The sequence below is a fragment of the Aethina tumida genome, chromosome 2 (genome assembly GCF_024364675.1).
Source record: "Aethina tumida isolate Nest 87 chromosome 2, icAetTumi1.1, whole genome shotgun sequence".
In the NCBI taxonomy this organism is placed as follows: Eukaryota; Metazoa; Arthropoda; class Insecta; order Coleoptera; family Nitidulidae; genus Aethina; species Aethina tumida.
Genome location: NC_065436.1, coordinates 24,871,157 through 24,885,556, shown reverse-complemented (window position 1 = coordinate 24,885,556; position 14,400 = coordinate 24,871,157). Strand labels below are relative to the sequence as shown.

Sequence of the window (14,400 nt, the reverse complement as noted above, 5' to 3'; positions counted from 1 at the left end):
ATATTACCGAAAAAACTGATCGATTTGTTTATGGAAACATATTATAGGACCACATATTACCTTTCGTGGAGGATAATGTGCCAAGTACATAAAAGACTGGTTCGAACAAGAAAAAGTAAAAGTTTTGCTATGGCCTACACAATTACTGGATTTAAACCTTATAGAACATCTTTGAGATGATTTAGAAAGGAATATACGACCTGAAACTGGAAAAGGTTTTAAATGGAATGGCAAAAAATACCTCCAGAATTTACCAAAATACCAGAAAATTGGTTATCCAACAAAATATTAATGCTTCTATTTGTTTTTGGTTTATCATTCGAAAATTAAATTATTTAGGATTTCCAAACTTATGTCCAAATAAAAAAGTTTAATTTTGTATAAAATTCTATTTTACTTTATAATATCTTAATAAAAGTGAATAAAATTTCAGAAGCATTTTTATTAATTCCTTATACAGGATATCGAATAAATCATTTATTGTTTATTAATTATTCGAATAACAAACAATTCAATTTTAGATTTCCAGGAGTGTATATTCCTCAATTATATTTATAAGAAATAAATTGAGTAGCATTGGTTGCACGTTTTTATTGTGTGTACGAATGAAACAAATTTAACAGTGACTCCGGTATTAGCAAATTTATTTTTTTACCCGTTGCCGAAAACAAACATATATATTATATGTTTTTTTATGAAGTTTTGCAATTTCAAAATAAATGACGAGCTTCAAAAATAAATCCTTACCTAGTTATTGCCAAAATTAACATAAAAAATAAATATACAATAAATCTTATTAATTATAACTTAATTAGGTCGGGTGTTTGACATTTTCAGTTGCAGAAAGTTGTATAAGTTTACGTGATAATTCCAGCTGATACTGAAAGGCTAATTGGATTTTCACGCTTATCATCGTTAGTATTTTTTCTTTAGAAATCACGAATTGTCAACGCATGCATATTATGCAAATTATAACCAATATAGAATGTATTTGTTTGCAATGAAAAATGAGCAGCTTAACAAAATATTAAATTTAATAATCTTTTGAAGTTCATGGTAACAGGCTCTATAATTGGGGCGTGGTATATTAAACGAATATTTCTTTGTTTCAGTTGAAAATAATTTACATTGCGGACTTTTTATAAAACAACCGTCAGTTTTTTATAATTGGATATGTGTTGTATATTTTTGACAATTTTGCCAGATGCGTGGGAGTATTCATTGATTTTAAACCGCAGTTAATAAAACATTTCGTTATTGACAAGTCATTGTCAATATTTTTTTCTTCAATTAAACACGTCCACAATTACAGACACATTTTGTCTTTAACAAACTAAGCACATGAATAAAGGGTACGGACGGGAAATAAACAAACGATTACAGGTTTGCTTTAGTGAGCGACGACAACCGTATTAAAGTCCGGAGACCCATTTCAAAGTGGATCTATGATATTTTGGGGTGGCGTAATTAATCAATCTAAAACACACCTAATTTTCGTTCCACGCCTCTTCTTTCACGTCGACAACGTTATTTAATTTACTTTCATTCGAACTAGTTCCAGGTTTAAATTTTATAATAATAATGTCCGGCTCATTGAAAGAATCAATTGCCTAAAATTCAAACTCCCGTAGTAATCAATTTGAATGAAAGCGATAATTGGCTTTGGGGTTTATTAGCAGAAATACGGTGCGTTATGTGCAATAAAATTTGGAATGGTTAATAAATAATATATGGTTCAATAAAATTAATATGTATTGCGGTAATAAAAAAATGAGGAAAGAATATTGTTCCGAGTACGTTACACGCCCGTCGCTGCACGATAGCGTATACAGTACGAAAAATGCTCTTCGTGTCTGGATGTTGTAAGAGATGGATGCACGACAAAGAGAGTAAAGTTTTGTCCGGTAGTAAGAATCCCTACTCTCAGAGACAATGCGCCGTGCTGGTGCGCGCCGGCGCACAATGTAAATTAATCTTTGCGAATGCATTTAGTAACTCTCCGTATGCATAGGGATGTAGTTCGAGTTCTTCGGATGCTCCATTTAAATTCCGTAACTTTGTATAATTTTCAATCTGTAAAATGAAATATTTTTTGAGGGTATATCAAAAACAAAAATAAGTATTCTAAAAATAAACTACTTTTTTCAAAATAAAAATGTATCCCAAAAATTAAATTAAATAAATAAATGCATAAGTAAAAAAACTAAAAATAATTAAATAATGTGTTCAAAGACACCGACTCGTCTGCGGAGACGAACCGCATGCTAAACGCAGCAAAACCAAATGATCCCCTCCAGTCAGTTCGGTCCGCCCACATAATTGCATGTATATCTTTCCTTTTTGTTTACAAAGGGGTATTGATGTTCCGTCTCAATATGCGAGTAGACACGTTCATCATTTTTGATACGGTATATATTAGTTGAATTTTCTATTTTAATACAATCTATTATTATTTATTAAAATGTCGTAAAAACTGAAATACGAACTCCGTTGTCCGTGTTTATTTTAATTTATTTAATGTGTTGTATAAATAGTTTGATTGTTTCATCCATAAAATAGATGAAACGTATCTTAATGACAAAAATTAATCATTTAATTAGCAATCATTAAGCTGCTGGTACAAAACTGTTCCAATGTGTTAACTAATTAAACTTGATGATGTGTTATTTACATCAGATAAAACGATGTAAAGAGTGATTAAAAGTTAATTACACTTTATGTATTAATCGTTTAAACGCACCTTTCTTTGTTCAGAAGAGATCAAATAGAATAATGTTTCTGACTTTTAGCTCCACAAACTGCCAAGTAAATTGTTAATTATCTAAGGTTTTTTAAACTTTTATCAATATTATTGTAAAATAATAATTGGAACTAATAATTTTAATTAAACATTAAGTACAATTGTCTCTTTTTACCTTAACACAAGTAATTAGTAGAAAATACATTTCGTTGTTATTTTTATCGTAACTGCCAATGTTGGGAGATAATGGTTATGAAAGGCAAAGGTCTATAACTTACTGTCAAAAATTAATCTACAATTAAACCTCCTTAAAAATGGCGTAATAAGCATTAAAAAGATTTTTAAATTATGCAAAATCCTGTTTGGCGTCATACAGGAATTGTTGAGTATTGACAAATTATATACACAATTGTGTTCTTTTACCTTAACACAGACATTTAGGGAAAAATACATTTTGCTATTATGTTGATCATAATTGTAAATGTTGAATAGCATCTAATCAAAAAACTACTTAAACTAAATAATCTACAATTAAAACTATTTAAAAAAAGATGTAATAAACATTATCAAATTTGAAAATTCTACAAAATCATGTTTAGAATACATATAGGAATTGTTTCCATTTAACTGAACAAAGATAATTAGCACAAAATACATTTCATTGTTATCTGTATCATAATTGCAAATGCTAGGCAGGTAATGATCGTGAAGAGTATTTAATCAAAAAGGTGGTATGGTTGAAGAGATAATAATAGTATACTGATAATTACGTATTAATAGATAAACACATTTCCATTTTCCAACATGATCAATATTGTTAAAATTGTTAATGTTTTGTGTATAATAATATACAAAGGAAAAGTTTTTATTAGAGGTCAACTGATAGAATTTGGAAACTAAGGTTTATAATTTGTATCTAACTCATGTAACAAAATGGCAACTTCTTAAGTTTGACACCACCAATTTCCATTTAAATTGTTACAATTTAATTTAAATAGTTGCCAGTTTTAGGGGCACATAGTTCTACACAATGATTTCTAACTTATTATTGAATTATGATTAAATAATTTCATTTCAACCCAATTTGATAACTGCTGTGCGTTTATTTTGATGGAAATAAAATTTGCGAAGCACATTCTGTAAATTTGTTGGGAAATTTGAACTTGGCAAAGCATCTTCAGTAATCATTAATTGCTAATATTTTAATTCATAAATAAATACACGTTAGTGTAATAAAAATAAGACAAAAATCATCATCTGATAGAATTTAGAATTGTGACCAATTAATTTAAAAAATTTAAAAATTTTAGCAAAATAATTTCGTTTCAATTCGTTCGTATGAAGTTAAACTGCATTCTGTAATTATTTATTGCTGTATTATCCAAATTCATAAATAAAGTCTCGATAAAAGTTTTTATTGGACATTGGACTCTAAAATTTGTATTCAAGTCATGTAACTTGTAAATTGGCAAGAAAACTTATCTAGTTTAAAACCACCAATTTCCATTTAAATTCTTACAAATTAATTTAAAGAATTGCTAGTTCTAGGAGTGCATACGTTCTCCACATTGATTTCTAACTCATTATTATATTTAAATAATTTCGTTTCAGTCCGACTTGAATTTTCATGAAATAAAATCAATAAAGCAATTAGATAGAATATTTACTGGTTATTAAATGCAGAAAAATTATAAAAAAATATATATTTTTACAATTTCTTGTTGGTTTAATTTCACACGAATTACCTGGTTTTCATTTTTATTAGACAGGAGTTAATCAAAACAACTCCTTTTCATATAAAAAACATATAAATTAATTCACTTACGTTAAATGATAAAAATAAATGGGATAATTTCAAGGAATATTCCAATCGGTCAACGATGAATAAGTGGCTGGTTATGAATATCTGAACTCAATTAAATGGATGTATGGTGTGTATGATGTATCTTTTTCAGGAATCACAACAATCGATTTTTGCATTTCAATTGATAGACAGTAAACAAACGAATTAATGCAGTTTTAACGGATTTTATTGAAAGACGTGTTTCGAATTTAATTTGTGTTATAATGACTTCAAAAATGTTTCGGTTGAGTTTTATATGATTTTTTATGAAACAATTTAAAAATTTTATGAAAGTTTTTGGGTGTTTTATTGAAACTGTTTATTAGGTTTGTGTAGGAAGTAATTTTATATCAATTTTACTCATTTAAATCTTAAATTATCTAACAATAAATTACAATACAGTAAAAATTGTTCTTACTACAACATATTTTTATAGTTTTTCTATGAATTTGAACCAAAATACAAGAATATTTAATTTATTATTATTATTAATATTATTAAATATATTAAATTTAAAATATTATTTATTAATAAAACATTTAAATAAAAAATTTTGATTTTAATATGGACCCATTTATGCCAAAAGTATTTTTTTCTTTGAAGTGATATTCTTTCTAATTCTGAAAATGTAAAGGGAACAAAAGCAAATAAATAAAATAGGTAAAATCTTTGTTGTTTCGAGGAATAACAACAATCAGTTATCAGTATTCTGATTGGTCGGTGATGACCAAATTCAATTTTAATAGATAGTATTTCTTAAATTTTTCATGAATTTTTATAAATTTTATTCATTGATTCAACATTTTAGAAAAATCTGTCAAAATTTTGGATATGTTTCATGAAAACGTATTTTTAGAGTTGGCTATGAATTAGTAATGGCTTATTCTGACTTAAATATCGAAATTTGATTAGAAACTATGATTTAAGTTTAATATTTAATATGTAGAAAATTAATTTGGTCAATTTTTTTTTTAAATTTGAGGTAACTTAATGTTCATTTTATTTGCTGGTTGCCCTTATATGTATTGAAATTATAAGAATACACGTCAAAAACTCCTTTATTTGGGTATTTTTAATTTCGAAACCAATTCAAGTTTTAAGATTCCGTGCGAAATAAATAGCTTTGCTTCGTTTATGGTTTCTAAGAGATACTGATCACTATCTACGTTTTTTTTTGAAAAGTCCATTTAAAATTTGACAGCTTGTTGAAAAAACTCATCTAACATCGCATTAAAATAACCAAGAAAACCCAACCGAACTAACCCAACACCAACATGTATATTGTCCGTTGCACTCCAGACACTTTGATAAACGTCGTAATGATACTATCGTTATCGATTTCTCTTGTCTCCCTGCTTTCCCTGGGTGTTTGAACTGATTTCAGTGGCCCGATCGTGATTTTTCTGTTAATTGATTGGCTTACTGCAAACTGCGCCCTAAATTTCTCGAGGCATTAAGCATATAATTGGAAAGAAATTTTACAAAAAGTGTTCAGGCATATTGAGCTTATAATTTAGTTTATATTTAGCACCGTCCTAAAATCAGTTTTCAATATTTTCACATAGATAATACAAAATTGAAGTACTAAAGCTTTGATTGGGTCGATTTTAACATATGTTTTAAAAAGACTAAAACTCGTTCTTTAAGGAATTGTGATTTTAAACGAACGTCAGAAAGATACAAGCTGATTTATCGATATTGTAAATACGAAGTCTAAAAATAAAAATATGTGAGCAACATATTCATTTTTCGTTATGTTGTTGGACATTTTTGCTGAATGTATTTTCCATGAATAAATAATGCAAAAACCTTATTAATAAATCGCTGACATATTTTGATAAAAATGAATATGCATTTGTAGATTTGATATGACTATACATTAAAATTAACCATACAATAAAAAACAAAATAATAATACAATTATTAATATTGATTCTTCTTTATTATCAACGAATTAAAAGAAACGTTTCTCACATCTTTGCTGTAGGTGTCCTCACTAATATGTCTTTCCTTCTCTTCCTCATACAAATATATTTTAATTAGATTAATGAAACCTTTTAAATCGAAAATTGTTACATTCAAGGTACATTAGTTGATTAATGCCTTTATATTCTATTGTATAATATAAGCTGACTAATACGGTCTGTATAAGAATTTAATCATATAACAAGTAAATAGAGATATTTTAAAGAGCATTGTTTAATACTGTTTGTAACGAATAATAAATAATTATAACTTATTTATACGATAGGAGAAATGGTTAATTTACTATGTAGAATTTACCATTAGTTACTAGTGATTTATTTTGCAAGGTTTTCAAAGAAAATAAGAAAACAGATTGAAATAAATGAACGAATATTGAAAGTCTAGTCTTCCTCAAACACGTTATCAAATGCCATGACGTCAAACTGAAATAGGAGTGTGTTATCATAAATAATAAATTCAATTATTTTTTTAATATTGTTATCACGAAAGTCTTTCAAAGAAGTTAGGGACACACGGCTGTTCCATTAAAAATTTTAATAGCCTATAAAATCGATGTACACTTGGATATCTACTCGATGGTGAATGATGTGAGGCAGAGGTCCTTGTGGCTCCTTTGATGTTCGACGCGAATATATCAGATAATTTTTCAAAATGTTCGATTATATTTCTATTTGTTTAAAATCTCCCCCGATAATAATTGTAAATATTATATAACAGATGAACAATTGAACAATATGAAGGATGTACAGTTTCTTCGTTTTTACATAAAAACAATTGTTTTTTAGAATGTCAATTAACATAAGTGAGTATACGAGTGGGTGGGTTTCAAAATGAAAGTTCTTGGTGACAAAAATGCAGCCTGATATCCAATGAATATGTTTTTCTAAAAAAATATACCCTATTTTGCACCACTTATTGATTTTGTAATGCAGCAGAAACGACCCTGAGTTATCCGGGTTAACTCTGTCTGAATGTTAATAACAAAACAGAAACTTTATTTAACAAACTAATTGTAATTTTGTAAGTACTATTAGTACTTTATTATTATAAATTCACCAAAACATTTGTAAACAAATAAATTTTAGGATAAAATTATAATTGAGCAAACTGTATGTCGATCATACAAAATTACTTTATTGTTGTTGCCAAACTTCCAGATTATTTAAGATAACGACAAGTTTACTCAAAAGTTTTAAAGAGAGATTAATTATTAATTTTAGGAGCAGCAAACCAATTTCCTGATACGTTTCCTAATTTCCCCATAAAACTTTTCCCTATTTTTGAATGATAAATTTGAAATTCATATTTACCTTCAATGTAAATATAAATGTGAACCAGGTTTACGATGTTACCTTAATTCGACCTTTTCTTTTATCTGATTATGGTAATCCTTACTTGACTTATTAAAACTGTGTTCGTCCCCCAAGTCAAACAATGGGACGGCACGTTTTGTGAATATTATACCGAATTAGCATTTTGCTTTTACGTTTTTACCACAGGAAAGAGGTGATAATATTTTTTAGGCCGGTTTTGCAGTTTTTGGGATTTTGTCCTACCATAAATTTGTATGGATGAAATTAATATAAAATCTTGTTTATATACTAAATACGTGTAAAAGAACTTAATAATTTAAATAAATAGCATCTGAAGGTGTTGATGTGAATTCTAATTTTACAATAGCTATTAATAAATATGTTACTAGACCTTGGGGATGAAAAACATATTGCTTACTTCCTCTTTCTAATTTTTATAGTTGAATGAATTATTGATCTTTTTAATTTGCCCACATCTGCACCCCTTGAATCAGATATCATTAAATGAATGTTCTCTCGTTTCCAGATTCTCTTAGCTTTCATTCTCTGATTCTCCCATTACTCTGTTTTTATTCCCTTGTCTTACAACGACCTTATTAATTGGAGATAATTTAACAGCGGGCCTTCTTGTGGTTATAGCTTCCTTTTTAAATTCACGATCAGAGAAAATGATAAAAAATATTCAACAAATAAAACAACAAATTCACATATCTTTTAAACAGATTTTGTTAATGCAGAAATATGTTTTGTTTAAGTTGTGACTTTAATTAATAATAATTTTAATATTTTGAACAAATAGATATCTATATTTTATAAGGTGGACAAATTATTTAATTTTTATTACAGAGTGAGTACTCAATCGTTTATCCAAATTAATTGGAATAACTAGAAATAATATATATATATCCAGAATAAATATCTGATGATCTTGTTTTCATTTTCTTCATTCTCTGATTCTCACATTAGTCTGTTTTTACTCCCTTTTTTATTAATTAATCATCAGAGAGAAAATAATAAAAAATATCCAACAAATAAAACAACAAATCTATACATCTTTTAAACAAATTTATTAATACAGAGAAATACTTTGGTTAAACAACTGTAGAAGTTGAAAATTAGCTTTAATTAATAATATGTTTATTATTTTGTAGAAATTAATATCTATATTTTATGAGGTGGAAAAATTATGTAACTCTGAGTGAACACTGAATTGTTTAACTAAATTAAACAGTATCAATTAGAAATAATTAATATATCCACAATACATATAATAACCTCGTTTACAGATTCTCTAGACTTTCATTTTAAGATTTTCTCATTATTCTGTTTTTACTCTCTTGTCTTACAAAGATTTTATTCATGTGAGATAATTTAATATTGAATATTAAATTTTTATAGAAATAAATATCTATATAACCTTCAGATTTTCTTGGCTTTCTTTTTCTGATTTTCTCATTAATCTGTGTTAACTCTCTTATCTTACAAAGATTTTATTCATTTGAGATTTGAGATCTTGAGCATATAACTTCTTTTTTAAATTAATTATAAGAAAATATAATAAAAAATGTCCAACAAATAAAACCACAAATCCAGATACTTTTTAAATAGATTTTGTAAATGCAGAGATATATTCTATTTAAATAACTGTAGAACAAATTGAAAATTAGCTTTAATAATAAGTTTATTTGTACAAATAAATATGTATATTTTATGAGATGAAACAATAATCTCGTTTCCAGATTCCCTTTGCTTTCATTCTCTGTTGTTTTTGTGCAAATAGCTCTCATTTTAAATTAATCATCAGAGAAGATAAGAAAAGATATCCAACAAATAAAACAACAAATACATACATCTTCTGTTAATGCAGAAATATATTCTGTTTAAATAACTACAGAAAAACTTGAAAATTAGTTTTATTTAATAATAAGTTTAATATTTTGTACAAATAAGAATCTATATTGTATGGGTTGAACAAATTATTTAATTCGTGTTACAGAATGAGTATTTAATGGTTTATCCAAATTAAAATGAAATAACTAAAGATAATTAATATATTCACAATAAACATAATATAATAATCTTTCTTAAGATTTAACATAAAAAAGATATTATGTATCACTAATAATAGCGTATTTTAAAATAGAATACGTTCTATTTCTATAGGTACGAAATCCTAACATTCTATTAATACTGTTTTCACCCATATATTTGCGACGTGTCGTCGATCCCAAAAATATCATGTAAACAAATATATGGCGCCTTTCAAAATGCAACTGCTGTCTAAATTGGATTTCAATTTTTAATTAAAACAATAAATTTAACAACTACATTGAGTAATTTGATTAATCAAAATAATTATATTAATGATTTACGTTACAGCAACCGAAAAATGTTGAATGATTGTACATATATGACCCATTTAAGATGGATAAAGTTAATTTTTTTATTAAAAAATTGTAATATTATAATATCAATATTTCTTCATATGTAACAAAGAAGAAAAACAAACAAATGAATACAAAATTATAAATATATTAGTTGGAAAATGAAGAAATTATTCAATAAAATCCCCAAGACGTTTATAATACATAAATGCAAATATACAATGAAACATTGTTCCCATTTGAAATTTCAGCATACTTTTGCATGATGTGTATTCTCTAAGGGAAAACAGGTGGTTCAGAACTTTCCAACCACACGTAAGAGAAATACGAGAAAAAACTTTCCAGCCAAGACGGCTACTTTCCTATGAACGCATACAATTTTGCATGTGTTGTGTGTGTGTGTTTGTTTGGAATGAAAATAAAAATGTATATTTGTTTGTTCATTTGAATTTACGTTCCTTTCCTTTTCAGGGGTGCCTTTTCAGTTGTGAGAAGATGTGTTCAAAAATCTACAGGGTTGGAATTCGCTGCTAAAATAATCAACACAAAAAAATTATCCGCCAGGGGTAAGTTTAAGTATACGTTTTTTATTTAATTGACTCTGTTTTCGAAGCTACGTACATGTCTGACGGCTGTGTTTGTTTCAGATTTTCAAAAATTAGAAAGGGAAGCGCGAATTTGTAGGAAACTTCAACATCCCAATATAGGTGAGACGATTTTTCTGGATGTGGCATTTTAAAACTTCATACATACCTCCTACTTATTCAACATGCATACTCATATTCCCACATAGTATCTTTCATTCAATAAGACTTGTTATATTGTAATGGGTGGTACACGTACAAGCTGAATTTAATGCATTTTTTTGTTTTTCATATGTAAATAGTTAGCAATCCCGAGGTACTCAAGCATTTAGGTAATCGTTATCTTAATATCATTGTCGAACAATTTCATTGTGATGCATGTTCAAGTAGATAGTGTTCTTTTTTACTAAGCCACTGCATTTTTCCATTTTTTCTTATACTTGCAATAGTGTGCATTTTACATACATCAACTCTATAAATGACGTTCCGTAGATTTATTTTTATTTATTTTATGTGCAGTTTGCGATAAACATACGCAAGATTTATTCACATATGCAGTGAAATACTCTAGTTTGCCGCATTTATTAAGATATGAGATATTGAAATATGTTTATAGGTTATACGAACGATATACTTGAAAATCGCATTTTCCTTATGCGGTTTAAAACACGTATGGTAGAGATGTAGTGTAACGAACGAATACAAATTACGAATTATAAATAATCACTCATTATCATTTAAATCATTTGATAAACTCTTCTTACATCTAGAGTTAACATTTTAATCAGGCGAGTCTGGCACAGACAGTTCACACAAAAGTTTAAAATCCATTTTGTTCATACCTACCGCTTTACTAATCGAATTAAATAAAGCTAACGATCCGACCAATCTCCCAAAAGGTCGGAGGTTTATTTTTGTTCAAATCAAATAAAAATATTAAGTTGGTATTGCTCTAGTCGAATTATTCGGGGTAATGATTTTAATTTAACATCTCTTGTTCCAAATGAATATTATAAAATAAACGTTTTTATACTTTTGAAAGGGCTAAAATAAATTTAATGAGCATGTTTTGTAAAATTATTAACCTCAAAGAAAAATAATCCATTTAATACATTTCTTGTTGTGCTTTTATTCAAAGAATCAATCTCTTCTGACCTTTTGAAATATTTATTTTTTACAGATATGTTGATTTAGTTATATGAGACCAAAGGTATTTTGTTTTGTTCTGCTTGTTGAAAAACAAGTTGATTTAATTGTGTAACAAAATATGTTTTCTCCTTTCATAAAAAAGTAAATATTTGGCAAAAATGATAAGCTTTCATTTCTTAAGTAAAAAATAATTTAGCCATTATTAAATAATAAATAATATTTTCATTTTTTATTGCTTTTAATTATGAACATCAAATAAAATTGTACATTATTTGGAATATTAGTAATTTTAAGTACATATATGTTTTATACAAAACTAAAATTGAAACTGCGGATTGAAACAATAGAAAACAGGGTATTTTCAGAATCGTATCTTTTGTGTTTGATTACTTTGGAGAATTTAATGAATTTTCGATATCCAGAATGGAAGGTTCGTTCGAAAACAGATAATTCCAATAGTGAATTTAGTTCGCAAATATTATATGGATTTCTAGTAAGTAATAAACTACAACATATATTTTCAGTTGTTTGTTTTATTGTATACACATGTATAAAATAAAAACGCTTTTTCGTTTGTTATTTTTTTTATAAATGATGTTTGTTTTTTAAAAGTTTATTGGTTCTTTTGTTTCGTTAGAAAATAACGTCATAATTTATATCAATACTTTTAGGAAAAATGTTTATTTGCAGTAATGTTATTGAATTAAATTTTATAAACATTTATTATATTTTATATACAGTCAAAGTACATTTATTTGTTAGTGTAAAAGACGTTAACATTACATTAAACTGTATAAATGGTAATAAGATAAAATGTAAAAAAAACATGATTTAAATATTCGAGAAGTTTTAAATACTAAATTTAAATGAGTGACCACCTTATAAAACGCTAATTTAATTAAACTAAAATTATAAATGGGAAAAAATAATCAATCAACGTGGGTGTTACATTATTCATAAAATGTAATAATAACAATGAAAAGACAGATTGAAAAAAGATAATTAAAATGTCTAGAATAGCGATTGATAAACATTGCGTATATGCTTTGAGAAATTGCAGGTTATAGTTTGATTATAGTCTATTCAATCAATCAATTTATGGATTACAATCATTAGGCTGCTTTGATACACACCTCATGAATGTCGATTGAATTTTTAAAATACACATATTACCCAATAAGAACGTTTGCTTTATTATTACAACTAAAATAATGGATTAAATTGCTGCTTCAAATCCTGCTACTGAAAAGGCTGTAATTTAGCATTTACATAACTGAAAAGTATTTCTATTTCAAATTTTATCCAAATATAGATCTTCTTTTTATAATTTATATGGTTACTTTAAAATAACTTGAATACTAAAATTTTTATTGCATTTAAATTTATTATCTCCAAACTTTTTATTTTTTTTATTCATTATCGTAACACACAACGCTGTAAATTATTAAAAAAATATTGAATTAGTAATTTAGTTACTTAAAATAAGCAGTTGGACAATTATGAGTAAATTAAATCAACGAAGTCAAACAAAATAAGAAACTGTTAACTGTATATTTTATTATTCGTTATTTACCAAATAACCAGGTAAATGAAAATCAATGAAAATGTCCCAAGGTAAATGTGAAACAGAAGGAACAAATCAATAAAACAATAATTAGATTTTAAATATTTAGACATCCTTGAGTGGAAAGACGACACAAACTGTTGGTATCAGTTACAACTAAAGAAAACTATGAAAATTTTTTATGATGTTTCATAAAATACTGTTTTACTACTTTTAGCATTAAAGCAAATATTAGAATTAGTTCAAACTAGCATGAGGAGTTTTTATGCAATTTTATCGTGTCCTTGTATATTTTATTATTTTTCATTTTTTATTTTTTAAATAAATAAAACTAATCCATGTTTTTTTATTTTTCAGTGAGACTACATGATAGTATACAAGAAGAGAATTTCCATTATTTGGTCTTTGATCTGTAAGTATGATTTTTAAAGTAGAATTTAGGTTAGGCAGGAATGATTAAAACAACAAAAACAAATAATTCTGATTTTATAAGGAAACAGGAGCCGAATAGCGATAAGAGCAAATATATATGCGGCGTAAACGCAAAGCTTTTGTAACTGTGCGTACGAAACAGAAGCTTGTTTATTTTCCCCGCTTTGTCCTTATCGCTGATTCACTCCACTTACAATTATATCGTTTTTGGAGACGAGATGCGGAGTAATGCTGGCGGAAGATGATACGATTGTTGGTATAAGTTATTAATGTTGGGGTACTATCCCCCTTTTTGTCCTCCACTCTTAACGCATAGAGAATTTCAGGGAAGTTAAGGAATTCTGTCTAAAATTTGTATGTGTAATTTTCTCTCTTTGTTATTTAATTTAAAGTTAATAACTTATT

At 26.9% G+C, this 14,400-nt stretch overlaps 1 protein-coding gene across 7 annotated transcripts in view; it reads left to right on the top strand.

Annotated features, from left to right (window-relative positions):
* The window catches only part of LOC109596600 (calcium/calmodulin-dependent protein kinase type II alpha chain), a 39,120-nt gene that overhangs the window by 4,657 nt on the left and 20,063 nt on the right, over positions 1–14,400 (top strand). For all 7 annotated transcript variants that reach the window (XM_049963427.1, XM_049963421.1, XM_049963423.1 and 4 more), the window contains exons 3-5: positions 10,738–10,832; positions 10,914–10,973; positions 13,921–13,975. In XM_049963427.1, coding sequence (XP_049819384.1) covers positions 10,738–10,832; positions 10,914–10,973; positions 13,921–13,975 — 210 coding nt within the window. The remainder of the gene's footprint in view (positions 1–10,737; positions 10,833–10,913; positions 10,974–13,920; positions 13,976–14,400) is intronic.